Genomic DNA, 24,327 nt, shown 5'->3' with positions numbered 1-24,327 from the left:
AAAGCATATTTTGCTTATTATCATCCACAGATAATTCTATTGAATTTAATCAAAATTATCCCAACAGTTGAGGAGATGTCCTTTAAGGCTTCTTCCTTATTCTAGCTTTAGCGGCTTATTTGTTCAACAGACTTGATACTATTTAATATTTTTTTGTAACTGACTCAAGAATTGAGACTGCTTTAGATAAAAAGATGCATGGAAATAAGAAATTTACTTTTAAGATATTAATAATTGAAGAAGCCATTTTAATTCTAAAGATCTTTTACGCGAGAGAACAAAATTTGGATTCTTAGAACCAATTTCATACCCACGAAAACAATATGATGAACAGATCGGCTAATTCATGTTTGGAGAAATAAAACTTCAGCATCTTACCTGAGACAGCCACAGACGGAGAGCCAATTGGCCGATTCATGTTCGGTGAGGTAGAAGATCCCATACCAACAGACCCTTGTCGTTGTTTTTGAGCAATCGAACTGTAATAAGATGGTGGAGGCTGCATTGGCCCAATTGGTTGACCGTTTGGGCCCATTTGCGGACCGTTGGGTCCCATGGGCGGCTTTTGTTGCTGCTGTTGTGCTCTCTTCTCCGCAATATATTCTTGCTGAAGTCTCATCCACTCTTTTTGAGCGGGTGTCAAATTTTGCATGTTCTGTTGCGACATCTTTGCACGTTTTGACATCATACTTTGTTGATCAATATTCATACCACCCCCCATATCTCCAGGCTCCATTGGTTGATCGTTTAGGCCCATTTGTGGACCGTTAGGTCCCATGGGCGGCTTTTGTTGCTGCTGTTGTGCTCTCTTCTCCGCCATATATTCTTGCTGAAGTCTCATCCACTCTTTTTGAGCGGGTGTCAAATTTTGCATGTTCTGTTGCGACATCTTTGCACGTTTTAACATCATACTTTGTTGATCAATATTCATACCACCCCCCATATCTCCAGGCTCCATTGGTTGATCGTTTAGGCCCATTTGTGGACCGTTAGGTCCCATGGGCGGCTTTTGTTGCTGCTGTTGTGCTCTCTTCTCCTTCTTATATTCTTGCTGAAGTCTCATAGCGTGAGTCAAATTTTGCATGTTCTGTTGCGACATCTTTGCACGTTTTGACATCATACTTTGTTGATCAATATTCATACAACCCCCCATATCCCCAGGCATCATCCCCTGCCCACCAGGACCTTGCCCTGGGTGAAAACCTTGTTGATTTCGTTGCTCAGGAAATAACATCTGTTGAAGTTTAAGAATACTAGCTAATTGCTCCTCATTTTTTTGTACTTGTTCAGGAGTGTAATGTCCATTCAAAATTTTACTTTGCCCGTATCCCATGGGACCGGGACCTGGGTGAAAACCTTGTTGATTTCGTTGCTCAGGAAATAACATCTGTTGAAGTTTAAGAATACTAGCTAATTGCTCCTCATTTTTTTGTACTTGTTCAGGAGTGTAATGTCCATTCAAAATTTTACTTTGCCCGTATCCCATGGGACCGGGACCTGGGTGAAAACCTTGTTGATTTCGTTGCTCAGGAAATAACATCTGTTGAAGTTTAAGAATACTAGCTAATTGCTTCTCATTTTTTTGTACTTGTTCAGGAGTGTAATGTTCATTCAAAATTTTACTTTGCCCGTATCCCATGGGACCGGGACCTGGGTGAAAACCTTGTTGATTTCGTTGCTCAGGAAATAACATCTGTTGAAGTTTAAGAATACTAGTTAATTGCCCCTCTCTTTTTTGTACTTGTTCAGGAGTGTAATGTTCATTCAAAATTTTACTTTGCCCATCAGGCATGCCACCCATTGGACCCATCGGGTTATTCATCAAACCCATTTTGTTATGCATACCTTGCATGTTATACATCCCAGCTCCTCCCCGCATCTTCGGATTTTTCTGAGAAAGAAAAAAGAAACAAACTTTAGAAAAATTTTAATGACAGTGAAATCTTGCTCTCTTGAACTTTAAAATAATCTTAAACTATAGTTAACCCAAGTCTTGTGTTTTAAATTTAATAAATCATAAATCATTTTTTGCTATTACAATGTACCTGCCATCAAAAATGATTATGCATATTCTTTAACAATATTTTCCTATCTTTACAAAGTCTGTGTGACAGAAAAATCTAATGTACTTTAAATTTGTTCACATTCTATTCATTTCAACTCAAAACTGACATAACAATTTATAAATGAGCCGCGCCATGACAAAACCAACAAAATGCGTTTGCGACCAGCATGGATCCGGACCAGCCTGCGCATCCGCGCAGTCTGATCAGGATTCATGCTGTTCGTTTACAAACCCTATAACAAGTAGAGAAACTGATAGCGAACAGCATGGATCCTGATCAGACTGCGCCAAAAACCTCAATCACCAAAAAATTAAATCTGATAATGCAGAGTGTAACATTGTATTAATCTAGAACATTCGGACATTCAGGGTTATTACTGATTTCATGGATAGTGCTGTATGAAGGTTGACAGTGAAATCTTGTAAGACACTCGGCATACAAGACATAAGCATTTTGTAACAGAAAGATTGGATTTCGTCTTCAACAATATTACTGCCACAAAGCTGACTTCTTTCGAGAAAAAAAAATGAAGGAATTTACTCTCTTTTTTGTTCTGTTTTCAAAATTCATTCTAAAGCTTTTAAACTGTGTTGTCTTGTTTTTTTACTGTCATTTTATAATGAATAGGTTTGCAAAAGTAATTGGAATGGTATTCTTACCTATCAAAATCATGTATTAATTCACTGTGTTTTTAATATTAATTCTTTGCATCAATACCAATTTTCATGTGTGATTTTATAACATAATTATGATTTTTGTCATTTAATGTTTTGGAAATTTAATCCTTGATCCAACAGCCTGGCTTCTCCAATCTGCTCCCAAGTTTCTTTGTTTCTTTACTTTAAGATGGCTTACAAGATGGTCTGAAGCTTGCCAAACATTACCTCTACCTATTTTCCAGTATTTTGTATCTTTGAACATATTTTTTCAAATCAAGCAGACGGCTTAGTCTGGCCCCTAATACAGGAAAATGAGGCATGGCATTTTTGCAGCTCGTGTTAAAGATTTAACTTTAACATAACAAAAATTCTTAAAACTATTCTAAGATTGAGCCAATATTAAAACCAAAAACAGTTTCTGGCCTTTAAGTCCCTATAGGATAGGAAGATAGGACTTTTCAATGTGTATATATATTTATATATTACAAAGAAAATATTTAGAAAAAGTTGAAAGGTAAATAGGGTCAGCAGTTGAAGGGTAGATAGAGAGACCAGTCACTTTTTAATTTTTTGGCCGCGAAACTGGTTTGCACCTGACTACATATCTTCTACCATCAATCCCTAAATGCATTCATTTTCATTTAAATGATTAAACTATAATACAAAACAATATATTCAACCTTAGACAAGCTAAGCTTTTGTAAACACTTATCGTTAGTATTGAGGGATACACGAGTCCTAATTCAACAAGCTTTAAGTTCAGTTCCATTCCTCAGAAAAGCCTAAAGTTTTAACACTCAAGTCGAGCTTGAAGCCTTGAAAAGTCTTAAGTTCTATGCCTTAGACATGTAGAGAGTTTAGCTTAGCTCTAAGCCTCAGAAAAGAATAAAATCAGGTTAAGTTCTAAGTTATGATATGGCTCTTAACTTCAGACAAGACTCAACCTCAAGTTGACCATTAAACCCATTGACAAGCCCCAACCTCTAAGCAAGCCTCAAAGGAATGTTTGTAAAGGAACACAGAAGAGATCTCAGGACGGAGGAGGAGGCTACCTGTAGGAAAGATTTAGTTGAAGGTTGGTCCATGTGATAGGACAGTATGTTTTCATACTGGCCACTCTGTACAGCTTGGGCAGCTTCGTTCGCCATTTGCGTGGTGAAGACAAAAATCTCACTCTGTTGCCGCATCAACTGCCCCTCATTAACTACCTGTTGCTGTGGTATTCCTCCATTTGGTCCAGGACCCATTGGTCCATTAGGACCAGGGCCCATTGGCCCACCAGGCCCCATAGGTCCTATCATACCAGGTTGATTGCCTGCACCTGGATTAACATTTTGCTCTTGTTTAGCTGAAATGTATCAAATTTATGTTAATTATTTAATAAGTTTTAACTTAATCAGGCATCAATCAGTAACAAGGCAGAAGCTATCACTAAATACTTAAGGCATAGTCACAGCAATTAATATTTTAATACATGGACAGTTATGGTACACAAGAGGTCATGATGGCCCTGAAATCGCTCACCTGAATATAGGCCCATGGGCCAAGGCCAATTTGAAACCAGGGGCTTTTATTGAACAAACTTGGTAGACACCTATTAGAGGATGTTTCACAACTATCTAAGCTCTAGCTCTTTGGAGTTTTTATAAAAAGATTTTTTAAGTTTTTACCATTCTTATATAAGGACAAGTATGTAGACAATATACATAGTGATCAAATTTTAAGTTTGAGAACAGCAACAGTAATATTAAAGCTGACATGGCTGTGACAAAAGCTTGTAACATTTGTAAACAAGAGCACCGCAAGGCGGAGCATTATATGCCCGAAAGTGATTTTTTTTTAGTAAAGATGAAGCATTTGTAAGACATGGGAGTAAAATAAAGTATTACCTCCTTCAAATAACAATCCTCCTTTGAAGTTTCAATATTGTGGTCCAAATGGAACTTTAAGTTATGCCCCAGAAACTGTTTTCAATTCTAAGGTAAAAGTGACCTTGACCTTTGACCTTGTGACCCCAAAATCATTAGGGGTCTTCTACCAAATATGGACAATCATCCTATGAAGTTTAAACACAGTAGGCCAATTGATACTTAAGTTATGTTCCGAAAAACTGTTTTCAGTTTTAAGGTAATAGTGACCTTGACCTTGTGACCCTAAAATCAATAGGGGTCTTCTACCCAATATGGACAATCATCCTATGAAGTTTGAATATTGTGGGCTAAATGGTACTTAAGTTATGCTTAAGAAACTGTTCTCAATTTCTAAGTAATAGTGACCTTGACCTTTGACCTTGTGACCCCAAAATCTATAGGGGTTTTCTACCCAATATGGACAATCATCCTATGAAGTTTGAACACTGTGGGCCAAATGGAACTTAAGTTATGCTCCGGAAACTGTTTTCAGTTTTAAGGTAATAGTGACCTTGACCTTTGACCTTGTAATCCCAAAATCAATAGGGGTCTTCTACCCAATATGGACAATCATCCTATGAAGTTTGAACACTGTGGGCCAAATGGAACTTAAGTTATGCTCCGGAAACCAAATTGCTAACGGACAGACGGACTGACGGACGGACAGACGGACGGACGCCAGGGGGTAAAACATAATATGTCCGAAATTCTTTCGGGCATATAAAAAAAGTGACTTAAGAGGGATATCTATTGATGCTGATAGCTCATTATGATCCTCTTTCTCAACTGAGAGAGAATCAATGACCTACAGGGACACAGATTGATACTACATATACTAACACCTCAAAATGAGCCTTTGGTTGAAGTGAGTGTAAATCAACTACCTTGAAGGAAACTGATTGATACTAACACTTCACAATGAGCATTTGGCTCAAGTGAGTGTAAATCAACAACCTAGCAGGACAATGATGCTAACATCTTACAATCAGCGTTTGACTAACGTGAGAGTGGATCAATGACATTTATTATCACAAGTAATTCACAATGAGCCTTTGGCTCAAGAAAGTATGGATAAAAAACTTATCAAACTGGCCATCATTTTCGCAGGCAGAAGCCGTGGGTCCATCGCAGCGGCGGTGGAGTATTCATCATAGAAGCAGTGGATAAAATATGGCCGTTTGCTGTTGTCAATACGTATATGACTGAATTTTGTTTAATGTTTTACTGGAAACACTTAGTGAGACTGGAGCCCACATATGTACTCTTTCAACTTATTACACGCACACGGTGCAATTCATTGCCGTTTATATAAACACTTATGTACAGTTTTACGAGGGGAAGCCACTTTTCTTTTTGCGTCTGCATAATTTGCATATAATAAGTTGAAAGAGTGCAAAGGAGGGCTCCAGTCTCACTAAATGTTTCTAGTAAAACATTTAAACATAAAACAAAATTCAGTCATATATTTACCGACAACAGCAAACGGCCATATTTTATCCATCGCTTCTGCGACAAATACTCAACCGCCGCTGCCAGTGTGCTTATGAGGAACATTGATTGCTGCTTAAAATTTACAATGAGTCTTTAGCTCAAGTGAGCTAAAAGCACTAAACAGCCATTCTAGCTTCTTCAATTAAAATTCTATGTCTTTGTTTGATATCATTCGTCATGATTGTCTGTTGCATTGTTTTTTACTGATACTGGACTTCCATAGTTTGGAACTAACTTATTATTATCTGTATGTACTGCCTTGTGTATTTTAATTCTGTGCTTCTGTGCTTTTAGACATAATATTGATCAAGGAATAATTATCTAGATGCTGTGTAGATGACATGAAAAAAGTGCAGGTATAAGTTATCATAAAACAGGTCACTGGCAACCACATGCAATTCAATGAATATGCAATCAGACATTGACTGATGAAAAAAATCAAAACCAATGTTTGTCAATTGAACATTATCCGTTCAGTATTGTTATAAGGTGTTATTAAACTTACTAGAACAGCTTTAGATGTGTGTGTGTATATATATATACTCATCAGAAGGGTAAGCACATAACCAAAATTATTGCAGGATTCTCAAACTTGAAAATAGCTTCTGTCAATGTCATTGTCCATAAAATTTGCAATTTTTGTGTGTCCTGAGACATTCAGAAAATCATTCAATAAATCAATTAGTACATCATTTATCAAACTTTAATGCAAATTACAAAAAATTCATTAGGAAATTGACAATGTGAAATAACATGTAAATTTCTAAACAAAGTACAATGCACATATGGCCTAGAGGGCTTAAAGAGGTGGGCTTTGACCCCCATCTGTTTCCAAGCACCCAGCACATTGACAGTGCCCGTACTAGAATATGCAAACCTAGTCAATACCCATAATTATACACAAAGCATAGTAAATTGACCGACTGTCACTCATCATTTTCCTGTGAAAGCAACTTTTACATCACTCAATGCACTCCTGTTAATTAAACTAACAAAATGTTAACACCTCCCATTCAATATGACCCATGTTCGAACTCATCCCATCAATTACCTAGAGAAGCACCCTGACCAAGTTCCTTGAAAAATGAGTAAAAATGTGACCACTAGAGTGTTAAACAAGAATTTTCTATATTTAGGGTGGTAAGACCAAGTTTTTGACCCCTGATGACCATATTCAAACTTGATCAAGATATCATCCGAACAATTTTTTGACTAATTTCCAGGGTATTTAAATAAAAAAGCAGCCACTAAAGAGTTGTTAACAAGATTTCTCTTTTTTAACTCATGTGACCTAGTTTTTCATCCGAGTAATTACCTAGGCAAGCATCCTGACCAAGTTTCATGACAATTGAGTCAAAAATGTGACCACTAGAATGTTAACAAGATTTTTCTCTTTTTAGCTCGTGTGACCTAGTTTTTTCATCTTAGATGACCCATGTTCGAACTCATCGGAGCAATTACTAAGACCATCCAGACTAAGTTTGATGACATTGTGTCAAAAATGTGACCACCAGAGTGTTAACAAGGTTTTTCCATATCTGGGCGGTGTGACCTAGTTTTTGACCCGAAGTGCTTGACCTTGTAATCATCAACACAAACTTTTAAACCAATTTCCAGGATATTTGGATCAAAACAGTTTGCACTAAAGTGTTAACAAGATTTTTTTTTATCTCTTGTGACCTAGTTTTTCATCTAAGATGACCAATGTTTGAACTTATTTGAGCAATTACCTAGTCAAGCATCCTGACCAAGTTTGATGACAATTGAGTCAAAAATGTGACCACCAGCGTGTTAACAAGGTTTTTCCATATTTGGTCAGTGTGACCTAGTTTTTGCCCCAAGGTGACCCATATTCAATCGTGACCTAGAAATCATCAAAACATACTTTCAGACCGATTTCCAGAATATTTCGATCAAAACAGTAGCCACTAGAGTGTAATGAAGATTTTTCTATTTTTAGCTCCTGTGACCAAGTTTTTAATCCAAGATGACCCATGTTAAAACTCATCCGAGTAATTACCTAGACAACAGGAAAGTTAAGCCCTGGCATGTTGTTACAAAGGCAATTGGTCCAGTCAACATTTGTGCCAAATTTGATTAGTATTGAAACAGTTTTTATAGTTTATAGCAATTTGAACTTGTAACGGGAGACTTTTTAATGAAAACAGCCAAACAATTTTTTTGAAAACAAAATAACACCAAAAAATTAAATGTTTCTATTGTTCAATAACACGCATACAATTTACAAACAAAGATCTTTGACAGACGTTTAGCCGGCTTTTCAAAAGAATCTGCCAATCTTTGATGTTCACCAACATATAGCCCTGGCTGTTTGATTCGAATCATTAAAGAAGGTGCCGAAACTTACATGAATTACACACATTTTAAGTGTTCCTTAGGAATTTAGTGAAAAAAAACCTGAGAAAATAATTCTTTTTTAAAAAATGCACATGTTGATTAATACTTAAGGAGAAAGTTATTTTGTCGGATAATTATAGTATCAATTTCAATACAAGAAATGTGTCCAAAGGACACGGGTGCCCCCAAACGCCACTGTTCTGTCAATTTTATGACTCTAGGTCAAATACTTTTTGGACTACGAAAACTAAAAATCTTTTACTAAGTAAAGGGCAAGAACTTTACAAATACTGAATACATCCGGAAGCAAACCCCAAGGTGTATAAGTACACATGCTGACCAACATTCTTGTAAACTTCAAGGTATACAAGTCAAATACTTTTTGAGCTATGCATGAACAAGTTGAAAATTGCAAATTTATACTACTGTAAGTCAAGGGCAATAACTCTAACAAAACTGAAAAAGTCCACATGCAAAGTCCCAGGTACATAGCTTCACAGTGATGTGAATCATTATTCCTGTAATTTAGTGAAGTTGATCATTATTCCTGTAAAGTTTGTTGATTCTAACTCAAACAAGATATGTTTGTAAAACATGTATGCCCCCCTATCAGCAGCCAATTAGTCATGTGAAAAGGTTATTATGCATGACTTCTGACCCAGTGATCAAACAATTAATAAGGGTTATCAAGTATCTACTGGTCATGACCTTAACCTTTGACCCCTTGACCCAAAACTCAATAGGGGTCATCTGCTGGTCACGACCAATCATCATACAAAGTTTGAAGTTCCTAGGCCTAAGCGTTTTTAGTTAATTGATCGGAAACTGTTTTAACATACAAGGTCAATGTGACCTTGACCTTTGACCCCTTGACCCCAAAATCAATAGGTCATCTGCTGGTCATGACCAATCACCATACCATGTTTGAGGTTCCTAGGCCAAAGGGTTCTTAAGTTATTGATTTGAAAGCATTTTTACCTACAAGGTCAATGTGACCTTGCCCTTTGCCCCTTAACCCCAATATCAATAGGGGTCATCTACTGGTCATGACCAATCACCATACCAAGTTTGAAGTTCCTAGGCCTAAGGGTTCTTAAGTTATTGATCGGAAACTGTTTTTACCTAAGAGGTAAATGTGACCTTGACCTTTGACCCCTTGACCCCAAAATCAATAGGGGTCATCTACTGATCATGACCAATCACCATATCAAGTTTGAAGTCCCTAGGCCTAAGGGTTCTTTCGTTATTGATCGAAAACCGTTTTTACCTACAAAGTCAATGTGACCTTTACCTTTGACCCCTTAACCCCAAAATTAATAGGGGTCATCTGCTGGTCATGACCAATCACCATACCAAGTTTGAAGTTCCTAGGCCTAAGGGTTCTTTCGTTTTTGATCGGAAATCGTTTTTATCTACAAGGTCAATGTGACCTTGACCTTTGACCCCTTAACCCCAAAATCAATAGGGGTCATCTGCTGGTCATGACCAATCACCATACCAAGTTTGAAGTTCCTAGGCCTAAGGGTTCTTTTGTTAATGATCAGAAACCGTTTTTACCCAAGAGGTCAATGTGACCTTGACCTTTGACCCCTTGACCCCAAAATCAATAGGGGTCATCTACTGATCATGACCAATCACCATACCAAGTTTGAAGTTCCTAGGCCTTAAAGTTCTTTAGTTATTGCTCAGAAACCGTTATTGCTTACAAGGTCAATGTGACCTTGACCTTTGACCCCAAAATCAATAGGGGTCATCTACTGATCATGACCAATCACCATACCAAGTTTGAAGTTCCTAGGCCTTAAAGTTCTTTAGTTATTGATTGGAAACCGTTTTTGCTTACAAGGTCAATGTGACCTTGACCTTTGACCCCTTGACCCCAAAATCAATAGGGATCATCTACTGATCATGACCAATCACCATACCAAGTTTGAAGTTCCTAGGCCTTAAGGTTCTTTAGTTATTGATCGGAAACCGTTTTTGCTTACAAGGTCAATGTGACCTTGACCTTTGACCCTTTGACCCCAAAATCAATAGGGGTCATCTACTGGTCATGACCAATCACCTTACCAAGTTTGAAGTTCCTAGGCCTTAAGGTTCTTTAGTTATTGATCGGAAACCGTTTTTGCTTACAAGGTCAATGTGACCTTGACCTTTGACCCCTTGACCCCAAAATCAATAGGGGTCATCTACTGATCATGACCAATCACCATACAAAGTTTGAAGTTCCTAGGCCTAAGGGTTCTTAAGTTATTACTCGGAAACCATTTGGTCTACGGACCGACGGACCGACGGACCAACGGACCGACGGACCGACAAGTGCAAAGCAATATACCCCCTTTTCTTCGAAATGGGGGCATAACAATCAAGGAACAATTAACACAACATAATGAAACGGTTTTTACTAAGTCAAGGGAAATAACTCAACAAATACTGGATAAGTTCGCAACCGAAACCCAAGGTGCACACCTACATATGCTGAGCAACCTTCCCGTATGGTTTAATGACTCAATGTTAAATCTTTTTTGAGTAACATGCCACACAAGTTGAAAATTGCAAACATTTTCTAAGTCAAGGGCAATAACTCTAAAAATACTAAATAAATCCAGACAAAAATAGCCAGGTGCACAACTACACATGCAGATCAACATTCCTGTAAAGTTCCATGACTCTATGCCAAATCCTTTCAGAGTTACATGTGGCACAAGTTGAAAATAGCAAAATTTTACTTACTCAAGGGCAATAACTCTAAAAATACTATATAAATCCAGACGAAAATACCCAGGTGCACAACTTCACATGCTGATCAACATTCCTGTAAATTTCATGACTCTAGGACAAATCCTTTTTGAGTTACGTGCGACACAGGTTGAAAATTGCAAATTTTTAATAAGTCAAGGGCAATAACTCTAAAAATACTATATAAATTCAGACAAAAAATTGTTTTGGCAAGTAGATGACCTCTATTGATATTGGAGTCAAAGGTCAAGGTAATATTGACCGTATATGTAAACACAGTTTCCGATCAAGAACTTGACAACAAATTGGCTGTTGGCCTTTAAACTGCGTATGTGCATTGTTCGTGGCAAATAGACGATCCATTTTGATTTTGATGTCAAGGGGTTAAAAGTCAAGGTCATATGACCTTGTAGGTCAAAACTGTTTCCTATCAATTACCTGACAACCCATGGGGCCTTGGCCATCAAACTGCATAGGTACATTGCTTTTGGCCAGTAGATGACAGCTATTGATTTTAAGGCCAAGGTGTCAAACGTCAAGGTCACAGTGACCTTGTATGTCAAAACAGTTACCTATCAATAACTGGGCAACCCATGGACCCTTGACCTTCAAACTTCACAGATGCATTGCTTTTGGTCACATGACCTCAATTGATTTTCAGGGTCAAGGGTCTAGAGGTAAATATCAAGTTGACCTTATAGGTTTCAACGCTTTCTGGTCATTATCTCAACAACTCATGGGCCCTTTACCTTTCAACTTCATGAGTACATTGGTCTTGGCCAGTAAATAACCCATATTGATTTAATGGTCAAATGTCAAAGTCACATTGACTTTGGATGTAAAAACGGTTTCCGACCACTTACTCAAACAACTCAAGTTGCCTTGGTTGATATTTTTTATTAATGATATTTTTTATTAAACTAAAAATGCTTTTGTATACATATTTCAAGTCTAATGTCATATTTCAAATTGGCTGTCATTAAGGAGGTCTACATGATTCATAAAATTCATGCATATATTATTTGGCTTATATATGATTTGTGATAACTTTGTCATAAAATTGGTGCACAAAACCTTTTCGGTCAAAATTACCTAGTGACTAGTCATGCCCAGTAGATAACCCCTATTGATTTTTGGTCACACGGTCAAAAGCCTGACCACATTACAAATTGGCTGCCGATATGAGGCATACATGTTTTACAAAAAATATTTTGTTCAAGATAATTCAGCGCTACTTAAAATTGTAGAAAATTTCTCAACAGTCTATTCAACGATTTTCAACAGTTTTTTTCCACAGGTGGCAGCATCAGTGTTTTGACAGCCCACCTCGACCCGGCCCAGTAACCCTGCTAAAACACTGAAAAAACAAGATTGCATTTGAGAAAAATGCTATGCCACCGCATTAATACAACACTAAATAGTAGTGTAGGAACATATTTTTTTTGTTTCTATAATAATTTGAAGATTGTCATAATGCATAGATCCCTAACCTATCTAATTCTTATTATCAGATTAGTGGTAAAATCTGTTGTTAACTCAATAAAAGATCAGAGTAGGAATATATCAATGCACTCTAGTCTAGTGAATTTGGTAGCGAAGGTCATATTTCACACAGCCTAAATTTCATGACTACATCAAAGGACAACACAGTAAGACACTTTGTCAAAATCTAGGTCAACTGTAATCAAAGTTCACTTTAAATCTTAATCTGTGCACATGGTTCAAATTTCATAGCTGTACATCAAAGGACAAGAAAGTAGGTCACATCATCAAAATCTAGGTCACCTGATATCAAAGTTCAATTTTACAACTAAAACTGTGCACATGGTCAAAATTTCATTGCTGTACATTAAAGGACAAAAAAGGAGGTCACTGTCCCCTTGGGCGAGGCAAAATTTGGACCCCAAGTTTAATTAAAACCAATCTTGATACAGGTTCACCAAACAACATTTCAAGACAAATATCTAAGCTGTAGCTTTCTCCCATTCAGAAAACATTTGTTTTATTTTCTGTTTTTACTATGTGTACATAATGAGAATCACTGACCCCGGGCAGGGCCAATTTTGAAACCAGGGGAAAAATTTGAACAACTTTGGAATAGGACCTATAGATGATATTATATAACAAACATCAAAGATCTATGCCTTGTACCTTCAGACAAAAATATTTTTTATTTTTTTACAATATGTACATAATGAAAATCAATGACCCCCGGGGCGGAACCGGCTATGATTTGAACAATCTTGGTAAAGGTTCACTTCTCAAAGTCTCATGCCATATATTTAACCTCTAGCCTTTGTCAATTCAGGGGCAGGGGCAGGGCAATTTTTACACTAGGGCATAATTAAAACAGGGAGTAGGGGACCCATAGATGATATAATATACCAAATATCAAAAGCTCTAAGCCTTGTACCTTCAGACAATAAGATTTTTTGATTTCTTACTATATGTATATAGTGAAAATCAATGACCCCTGGGGGTGGGCCTATTTTGAGCCCAGGGCTATAATTTGAACAATCTTGCTAGAGGTTCACTACATAATGTCCCTGCAAAATATCTTAACTCTAGCATTTGTAATTTTAGAGAAGATATTTTTTAAAGTTTTTACTATATACATATAAGGAAAACCTATGGTCCCCGGGGCGGGGCTAATTTTGACACTAGAGGCAAAATTTGAACAACTTTGGTAGAGTACCTATAGATGATATCATTTAACAAATATTAAAGCTCTAAGCCTTGTACCTTTAGACAATTAGATTTTTTACTATATGTATATATTGAAAATCTATGACCCCCCGGGGCGATGGCAATTTTTAACCCCGGGGCTATAATTTGAACAATCTTGCTAGAAGTTCGCTTAACAATGTTTCATGCAAAATATCTAACCTCTAGCATTTGTCAATTGCTAGAAGAATTTTTTTTTAAGTTTTTACTATAAGTTTTTACTATTTACATATAAGGGAAACCAATGACCCCCGGGGCGGGGCCGATTTTGACCCCAGGGCTATGATTTGATCAATCTTGGTAGAGGTCTACAAGACAATGCCTTAAGCAAAATATCTAAGCTCTAGGCCTTTTGGGTCTTTACAAGAAGGCATTTTAAGTTTTTACAATATGTACATACATGTATAGTGAAAATCAATGACCCCGGGGCGGGGCCGATTTTGACCCCAGGTCTATAATTTGAACAATCTTGGTAGAGGTCTACCAGACAATTCCTTATGCAAAATATCTAAGCTCTATGCCTTTTGAGTCTTTACAAGAAGATTTTTAAATTTATCTATAACTATAATTTTGATAGTGGAAAAAAATTGTTTTTTCGGTGGTTTTGAATTTGGTATCTAATGGTAAACCTTAAGAGTGTTGAATTATTTTTTAGGGTTGTAGCAGGGGTCCAGGGGCGGAGTGGGGTTGGGTGTCCAAACACTGATACTGCCACCAGTGTTTTTTTAAGATTAAAAAAAACTTACACTAAATGTTTTAATGTTCAATGTGCAATGTAATGGTAAAGCTTCTGTTCATGTGTACAAAAAGGGCAGTTAAAACTTTGTGGCGTCTCTTCTTAGTATACTCAACATCACTAATTCCGCGTCATCGCTTATTTCACGGTAATGGCATATTCTTATGTGACTGGTGTTAAAATTGGTCAGAATTGACATGTTTATAGGAAAATAACATGTAGAAATTTAAGCTGAAACATGAAACAAGAGACCCATCAAACTCATCCGAGCAATAACCCAGACAAGCATCCTGACTAAGTTTCATGACAGTTAAGTAAAAATGTAGCCTCTAGAGTGTTAACAAGGTTTTTTCCATATAATAGCGGTGTGACATTGTTTTTGACTCCAGGTGACCCATATTCAAACCTAGAAATCATCAAAACAAACTTTCAGACCAATTTCCAGGATCAAAACAGTAGCCACTAAAGTGTTAACAAGATTTTTAATTTTTAGCTCCTGTGACCTACATGATTGTGCCAACAAGATTTTCTATTTTTAACTCCTGTGACCTAGTTTTAAATCCGAAAAAACCAATGTTAGAACTCATCCAGACAATTACCCAGACAAGCATCCTGGCCAAGTTTGAATACAATTGAGTCAAAAATGAGACCATCGAGTGTTCACAAGGTTTTCCATATTTGGGTGGTGAGAGCTACTTTTTGACCCCAGCTGATCCATATTTGCACTTGACCTAGAAATCATTAAAACAAACTTTTAGACCAATTTCAAGGATATTTTGATCAAAACAGTAGCCACAAGATTTTCCTATTTTAGCTCCTGTGACCTGGTTTTTCATCCGAAATGACTAATGTACGAAACCATCCAAGCAATTACCTAGACAAGCATCCTGACAAAGTTTGATGATGATTGAGGCAAATATATGACCACTAGAGTGTTAACAGGGTTTTTCCATATTTGGGTGGTGTGACCTAGTTTTTGACCCCGATAATCCATATTCAAACTTGACCTAGAAATTATCAAAACAAACGTTCAGACTCACCGTGGGTCAGCAACTTTGGTCATGTGACCACAAAAGTCAACGTACACGGTCAAAATAGCTCCGCTGAGGTAAGTTTTTAGTGATTATTTTTCTTTCCAGCCCATTGAAATTATGCTACATAGCCTACCGACCGCAGCAGTTCCGATGCTTTCTAAAAAAGTATTTAGTTTCGTCTAACGTTTTGTATTTTATGAGAACATTCAAACAATATTTGCAAATTGTCGATGACATCGTACACACTATTGTGTAAAAGTGTTGATAATAACTTAATAAACGATACACATGTCAGTTCTAAGTAAAATTTCAGGTCTTAAAATAAATAAGTGAATGTTTTAATGAAAAAAGATCTGGTTTCCTGCTCTCATTTTTTGTATTTATTTAACAAGAGCGATCAGTAATCACATGTGTCGCCTCATGATGGCCAATTTCATGTTGGGACAAATTTTGTGACAGACGGACAGACAGACAGACAGTGCACAACTAGACTTGGTACTGATCATTCCTGTAAAGTTTGGATAAAATTGCACCAGTAGTTTATGAGGAGTAGTCCGGACAAGCTTTTGCGTATCTGGCAACACACAGAAAAAAACACCTTTTTATCAAAGGGCCATAACTCGGCCAAAAATCATTCAACCAGAAAACCCGTGCAATATGCGCAAGGACTTGAGCTACAGATCAATCCTGTAAAGTTTCATTGAAATTGCATTAGTGGTATAAGAGAAGTAGTCCGGACAAACTTTAAAAATAAAAATTATTAAAGGGCCATAACTCTGACAAAAATCAATGAACCGGAAAATGCTGACAATATGCACAACTAGACTTGGTATTGTTCATTCCTGTAAAGTTTGGATGAAATTGCACCAGTAGTTTATGAGGAGTAGTCCGGACAAGCTTTTGTGCATCTGGCAACACACAGAAAAAAACACATTTTTATCAAAGGGCCATAACTTGGCCAAAAATCATTCAACCGGAAAACCCGTGCAATATGCGCAAGGACTTGAGCTACAGATCAATCCTGTAAAGTTTCATTGAAATTGCATTAGTGGTATAAGAGAAGTAGTCCGGGCAAACTTTAAAATTAACAAGAGCTGTCGGTAGGACAGCACGCTCGACTATTCTAAGTGCTTGATAGTAAAAGAGCCTTGATAATGTTAAATTTTTTAAGATCACAAAAGGGCTAAAAAAAAATTATAAATTCATGTTATAGGCCTTAGAGAGAGTCTAATTGTACAGTATTGGCTTGACTATTCGGAAGGTAATGTCACAAGGGTGTTTTATTGAATATAATAAAACTAATTACCTATGAATACATAAATTTGACAGAAAAGGTACAAAGGCTTCTAATTAAGATGTTTTATCAAGTAAATCACTGCTTTATTATTATGAATGCATAAAATTGTCCAAAAAAAGGCACAAACCCTTCAGTAGTAATTGAGATAACAGCTTACAAGCAAAACTTTACCATGAATTTCTAAGTTGAAAAAGGGGAGAAAAATCAGCCTAAATGCAAGATAGAATTATGGATCTTTGTCAGTGACCTACAATTATGACCCTAAATGCATATGTGAAGTTTTAAATAAATATCTTGAATAGTTATTGAGATATGTAAAACTTGCATGTAAACATTAACCAATAGACAAGTAGAAAAGGGGATATGAATCAGCCTTAATGCAAGATAGAGTTATGGAACTTGGTCAGTGACATACAATTATGACCCTCCAATTATGACCCTAAGTGCATGTGTAAAGTTTCAAGTAAATATCTTTGAAGACCTTTAACCTTTAACCAAATTTTCTAAGTTTCAAAGGGGCAAATAATTCTGCAAATATTGCAGGCAGAGTTATGCAATTTTGCAAACTGATGAACATTGTTACTATAAAAAAGTATTTTAAATTCCAATTGAATATCTCAAGCAATAATTGAGATATTTGACTTTACAAAAAAACTTTAACCAAAATTTCTAAGTTCCAAAGGGGCATAATTCTGTCAATATTGTAGGCAGAGTTATCCAACTTGTCAATCTGATGTACCTTGTTACTATAAATAAGTATTGTAAGTTTCAATTGAATATCTCAAGTAATGATTGAGATATTTGACTTTACAAAAAACTTTAACCAACGCAGACGCCGACGCGGACGCTGACGCCGACGCCGACGCCGGGGCGACTACAATAGCTCTCATATTATTCGAATAGTCGAGCTAAAAATTATTAAAGGGCCATAACTCAAAAATCATTGAACCGGAAAATGCTGACAATATGCACAACTAGACATGGTACTGATCATTCCTGTAAAGTTTGGATGAAATTGCACCAGTAGTTTATGAGGAGTTGTCCAGACAAGTTTTGTGACGGACGGACGGACAGACAGACAGACAGACAGACGGACAGACAGACGACGGAGAAGTGATCCATATATGTCGCCACTACTCCGTAGAGGCGACACAAAAATTGACCAACTTACAGAAATGTCAACGTACACACAATTTAGTTTGAGAGTGGTCTGGACATGAGACTTCAACTTCTGAGTAGTAGGCTTTTTCTAACAAAATGTTGGCTTTCAATTTAGATTGCCCTCTCAAACTGTATATAAGTACAGGTTTATACAAAGGAAAAAAGTTGCAAGTACATTCATATCATCACAAATAAGCTTAAACAACCTTTAACTTTTTATTATGTTATTTATTTGTACTTTTGTAGACGCTTATCCTGGCTGTTTTCGTTATTAAATGACTGTAAAATGATCTAAATTAATACAGTATAAAATTGCTGTTTCAGCAAATCATTTAGCAGTCTGAGTGACTGGAAATTTGTCTTCTAAACAACAAAAGTACAAATAAATAATATAAAAAAGTTAAAGGTTGTTTAAGCTTATTTGCGATGAAATGAATGCACTCTTAACTATTTCCTTTGTAAAGAAAATAGTAATTAATATATACAGTTTGAGAGGGCAATCTAAATTGATGGCCAATTTTTTGTTGGAAAAAGCCACCTACTCCGAAGTTGCAGCCCCATGTTCAGCTAGACCACTATCAAACTAAATTGTGAGTGTGTACGTTGACACTTTCTAGACAGTATGTGTACGTTGACTTTTCTGTAACTTGGTCAATTTTTAAACAAATACAAAAATGACAGCAAGAAACCAGTTCTTTTTTCATTATATATACATTTACATTTTAGAACGTGAAATTTTACTTAGCACTGACCTGCGTATCGTTTATTAACTTAGTATCAACACTTTTACACAATAGTGTGTACGTTGTCATCGACAAATTGTAAACATTGTTTTTGAATGATCTCATAAAATACAAAATGTTGGACGGCATCAAATACATTATTAGAAAGCATCGGAACTGCCGCTGTCGGTAGGCTATGTAGAATTATTTGAATTGGCTCGATAGAAAAATAATCACTAAAAAACTTACCCCAGCCGAGCTATTTTGGCCGTGTACGTTGACTTTTGTGGTCACGTGACCACAGTTGCTTACCCACGGTGAGACTTACTTCCAGGATATTTCGATCAAAACAGTAGCCACTAGAGTGTTAACAAGATTTTTCATTTTTAGCTCCTGTGACCTACATGATTGTGTAGTTTTTCATCCGAGATGACCCATGTTCGAACTAAATCGAGCAATTACCTAGACAAGCATCCTGACAAAGTTTGATGATGATTGACCGCTAGAGTGTTAACAAACAAATGTGGACGGACGACGAACATTCAACGATCTTCAGGTGTGCTAAAAAATGAAGTGAAACAGCATTTACCGCGATTTAAATGATGACATACTGTTTTCAAAAAGGCCGACATATGGTCGACGTTTGGCCTATTTAAACTGGCTTTGACTGAACATATTGTTGTTTCCTTGTGTCATTCAACAGAAAATACCTGTATGTCACATCTTATGACGATTTTTGTACCATAAGTTCCATTTGTTGTTTTCTTTCTTGTTTCAAAGCGTTAAGTGCCGTGAACTTAGAGGAACAAAGTATTCTCTAATTAGGTTGCAAATTGATAAATGCATCCAACCATCACAGCCTTCACCATTTTATAATATTACAACATATTGAAACATGTCTAGATCAGCCAGCTTGATAACAAATTAAGATTTTATTGATAAAGACCTCTATGTCAAGTTTGAGTGTATCATTTAAATAGTTATTTTTCATTACACCTAAGACTGGGGTAAAAGGTGAAAACTCTATAGCCAATACTAAAAAAAAATAACTTGCTCAGAAAAGAATTGATCATTATTTTAAATCATTGACTATTTCAATGTACTAGTAGTTAAAGTTGCACAATTTACCAGGTTACAATTAAAAACCAGTAGATTCAGTATTTTTTTAAAATATCTGACGATTAATCAAGTATGACATTTTGCAGAAGTTGAAGTTAATACAATGTGTGACTTAATGCAAATCAGTCTGACATCACATCAGTGCCGCACAATTTGGAATGTGTTCGAATTTTAGTTGTGACTGAAAAATTGTTGTTTATGCATGTGATGTAAAGAAAGAAATTTACCACTGACCATTAATGTCGAAGATTTAACTGAGTCAGTAAACAGGAAGTGGATGAGCACAAACCTGAAATAAAATACCAAATTATGGGACCATGTGTCAATGCTGTATGCCACATATCAAGAGGCTGTGATAAGTAGTTGCTCAGAAAACTGTTACGAAAATTTCCTACAATTGACCATTAACTAAGTCGATAAACAGGAAGTGGATAGGCGACAGATCTGATATCTAATCCCACGGTATGGGACTACGTGTCAATGCTGTATGCCAAAAATCAAGAGGCTGTGATAAGTAATTGCTGAGAAAACTGTTACGAAAATTTCCTACCATTGACCATTAAAGTCGAAAATTTTCTAAGTCGATAAACAGGAAGTGAGTGAGCGACAGACCTGAAATTGAATCCCACGGTATGGGACCATGGGACGCCAGGGGGTATAACGTTATATGCCCTTTCGGGCATATACAAATATTTTGTAAAGTCAATCTTACCAATATATGAACAGAATAATATTTTTTTTGTAAAAATACAAATTTTGTAAATTTAGACTAAAATAGTGGGAGACCTGCTTGCTTTTAATCTAACAGTTATATCAATTGAAACTTTACTGCAAATTATTATCAATTTAAATTTATGTTGCAAACAGATGATTGAAGTTGACTAATAGTTACCATATCATTCCTAATTTTAAATGTATGTTATATATTTTAGGTCACTGCATCTACTGTTGTGTGTTCCAAACATTTTAAACTGAAAACTGGACTCCACTTAGAAAAAGACTGAAATTCCATCGGTGTTTAATTGGGTTGAACAAACAACTCCTAGAAGGCCACTTAAAAGAAAAATTCTTTCACCAAAGAAAATGCTCATTGATAAATAATTTTTATGACAAAGACACTGATTTAACTCATATATTCATAATTTCATTTAAATACATATAATGTAACGCTTTCTTATGTTTAATTAATGTATTTACTTATAGAAAAAAATCATTTAAATTCTGACCGATACTGAATGAATAATATGTTTGGTATAATACCGGTATATATATTTCAGCATTGTCCATAATAAAGGTGAAGAAAATAGTGCAACAAGTACCAATTGCCAACCATCTACATCTTATTGGTCTACAGAAACACAGGAAGAAAGCTAATGCTTGAACTGGACTAAAAAAAGATGTAAAGACCCTGAAACTCAGCTGAGTTTTTATTGAAATTACAAAGGAACATGCACATGTTTGCTTGATGTAGCACACCGTAATATTATAACATATGTGTCACATATATATACTGGATGCCTGCCAGTTGAACGTGTTGAAAATGGTGATGATGTGATGACTGGTAAAGGGTTTACATTAAGTAAGATACTTTCAGAAAGGGAAGTGTCATTGAATATTCCAGGCAAATTTACACTAAATGAAGTGAGAGAGGCTGAGCAAGTAGCCAAACCACCAAAAGAATGAAAGATTATCATCTGTTTGACACACCTATTTCATTTCCTCTTGGTTCTGTCAACCAGTATGGACAGTAGCATGATTGTATACTTGCTTATTTTAATGGACCCACAGTGCAATCATGGACAACATGTAATAGTCTGTCTTAGTATTATATTGTTCATATTATGTACATATATTGGTATTTTAATAAATAAAAAGATACAAACAAGAGGGCCATGATGGCCGTGAGGTCGCTCACCTGTATATAGGCCCCCGGAGCGGGGCCAGTTTAAACCCCAGGGCTTTTATTTGAACAAACTTGGAAGACACCCATTAGAAGATGTTTCATGATGTTAAGTTTTTACTACACACATATAATGAAAAACAATGATCCCCCCCCCCGGGCAGGGCCAATTTTAACCCAAGGGCTTTTATTTGAACAAACTTGGTAGATACCCATAAGAAGATGTTTCATGCTAAACATCTAAGCTCTAGCTCATTGGGTTTTTTAAAAGAAGATTTTTTAAGTTTTTACTATACACATATAGTTAAAAACAATGACACCCCTGGGGCAGGGCCAGTTTTGACCCAAGGGCTTTTATTTGAACAAATTTTGTAGACACTTACTACAAGATATTTCATGCTTAATATCTAAATTCTAGCTATTTGGGTTTTTTCAAAGAAGAATTTTAAGTTTTTGCTATACACAAAAAAGGAAAATCAATGACCCCCAGGAGCGAGGCCAATTTTGACCCAAGGGCTTTTATTTGAACAAACTTTGTAGACACTCACTAGAAAATGTTTCATGCTTAATATCTAAACTCTAGCTATTTGGGTTTTTTCAATGAAGATTTTTTAAGTTTTTACTATATGCATATAGGGAAAATCAATGACCCCCTGGGGCGGGGCCAATTTTGACTCCAGGGCTTTTATTTGAACAAATGTGGTAGACACTCACTTGAAGATGTTTCATGCCAAATATCCAAGCTCTAGCTCTTTGGGTTTTTTAAAAGAAGATATTTAAAGTTTGTTCTTTCTGTTGCCATGGCAACCAGAGTTCTGCATGGAATTAAATTCTTTGAACATTTTTCAAAGGTGACCACCAAAGGACCATTCCTGTTAAGTTTGTATGAAATTGGCTTAGTGGTTTATGAGGAGCTGCCATTTAAAGTAAAAGTTTACGGACGGACGGTCGACAGACGGACGCCAGACGAAAAGCGATCACAAAAGCTCACCCTGTCACTTTGTGAGCTAAAAACAATATCATAAGGAAGTATTAAACTTGAGTCTTTACTAAAATTTTGAAATAGATAAGAAAATTCATTCTTTCTCTGTTATCTGTGACATTTTCCGTATATTGCGCAATTATTATCTGCTGGAAATACCAATTAAAATTCATAAAGTACATGTAAACACAGAGTTTTGCTAGGCATTAGTTTATTTTAGATACATGTACTATGGTAAAAAATGTTTATAAATGAGTCAATACATGTTTGATAAAATCTGCCCAATACACATCTGATAAAGATTTTCCACATGTCATTTGGGGCTTATCTGTAAGATTCAATTTGCAATTACCTTTATGTTGCCATCAAGAATCCGTAAATAAACAGAATAACTATATAAGATTATATTAAACAAAATACCGCAGTTATATATATATATATATAAACCTTATTTTATGTTAGGAAATATATTTATGACAGCAAACTTGAAACTGAAAGTAAAAAAAATCTCTTTTCTTACTCATCTCTTAAATCATAAATGGAACCTCACAAATATAATTGAATTTTCATAGGGTGATTTCTGTACGTCCTGGTGAACCTTTGTTTTGTTTAATATAATTATTTCTACAAATGAGAAAATAATGTCAGGAACCAAAGATAAGTCAATTTCACTGTATGCACTCATGTTTGCTAACAGCTAATACTGGCTTATCAGCTTGCCAGTTAAGCCTCGTTCTGGTTAATATTCTAAAAATAGCTGTAGAATATTAAGAATGGTCTATACATAATAGCATAACATTTTTATGTTGGAGGTCCTGTATAATACTATTTTATCTTTGGAAAGAATCTGGTGATCATCACCTATACAAAGTTCTTAACATTATCAAGATTTGTTATGGGCATTTCCTAGATATAAATTTTATTGATTACAAAGTAGACAGGAAACAAACTTGCAGCATGACTGCAATATCTGTCAGTGTTTTCCTGGACGAAATTGTTTTCGTATGGGGATCAATATAAAAAAGTGTCATAACAAAAGTGATGAGACTCAAACGGTATCACCTGTTTGCGGGGATAGAGTGCATGCAGAGATTCAAGTTGACTGCAATAGTGCTAAATCTGTTTTAACAGAACCTGTTCTTAGCTTTTACCCTAGACACAATTTGAAATAGTTTTACATTTATTTTTCAAATAAGTATTGTTCTTTCTTTTCATCAGTACTTGTTTAAATAATGTATGTATATATAATACTTTTGTTGAAATAAATGTTTTACTGAATTACACTTATGAAATTAAAACATGAATTAATTAATCAACAAATTGTTGGCCTTGGTATTTGAAATTTAAAAATCGACCCGTACTGTAATGTTTAAACGAAGACCAATTTCATTTTTCTTAAACTTATTTCTTTGAGAAAATTAACCCATAA

The 24,327-nt window shown here is 35.9% G+C and overlaps 1 protein-coding gene across 1 annotated transcript; it reads right to left on the bottom strand.

The window, feature by feature from the left end:
- Window positions 1-304: 304 nt before the first annotated feature.
- Window positions 305-12,018, bottom strand: LOC132739147 (neurogenic protein mastermind-like). Its single transcript, XM_060726802.1, has 3 exons — window positions 11,973-12,018; window positions 3,778-4,073; window positions 305-1,891 (listed from the first exon to the last, which is right to left on the bottom strand). The coding sequence occupies exons 1-3, from the start codon at window positions 12,016-12,018 to the stop codon at window positions 305-307; spliced, it is 1,929 nt and encodes a 642-aa protein (XP_060582785.1).
- Window positions 12,019-24,327: the final 12,309 nt, after the last annotated feature.

This window comes from Ruditapes philippinarum, unplaced genomic scaffold, assembly GCF_026571515.1.
Source record: "Ruditapes philippinarum isolate M1 unplaced genomic scaffold, ASM2657151v2 ctg545_1_1_1_1, whole genome shotgun sequence".
Lineage (NCBI taxonomy): Eukaryota > Metazoa > Mollusca > Bivalvia > Venerida > Veneridae > Ruditapes > Ruditapes philippinarum.
Note: the sequence above shows the minus strand (reverse complement) of the source record. Positions and strands in the feature narration are given on the sequence as shown.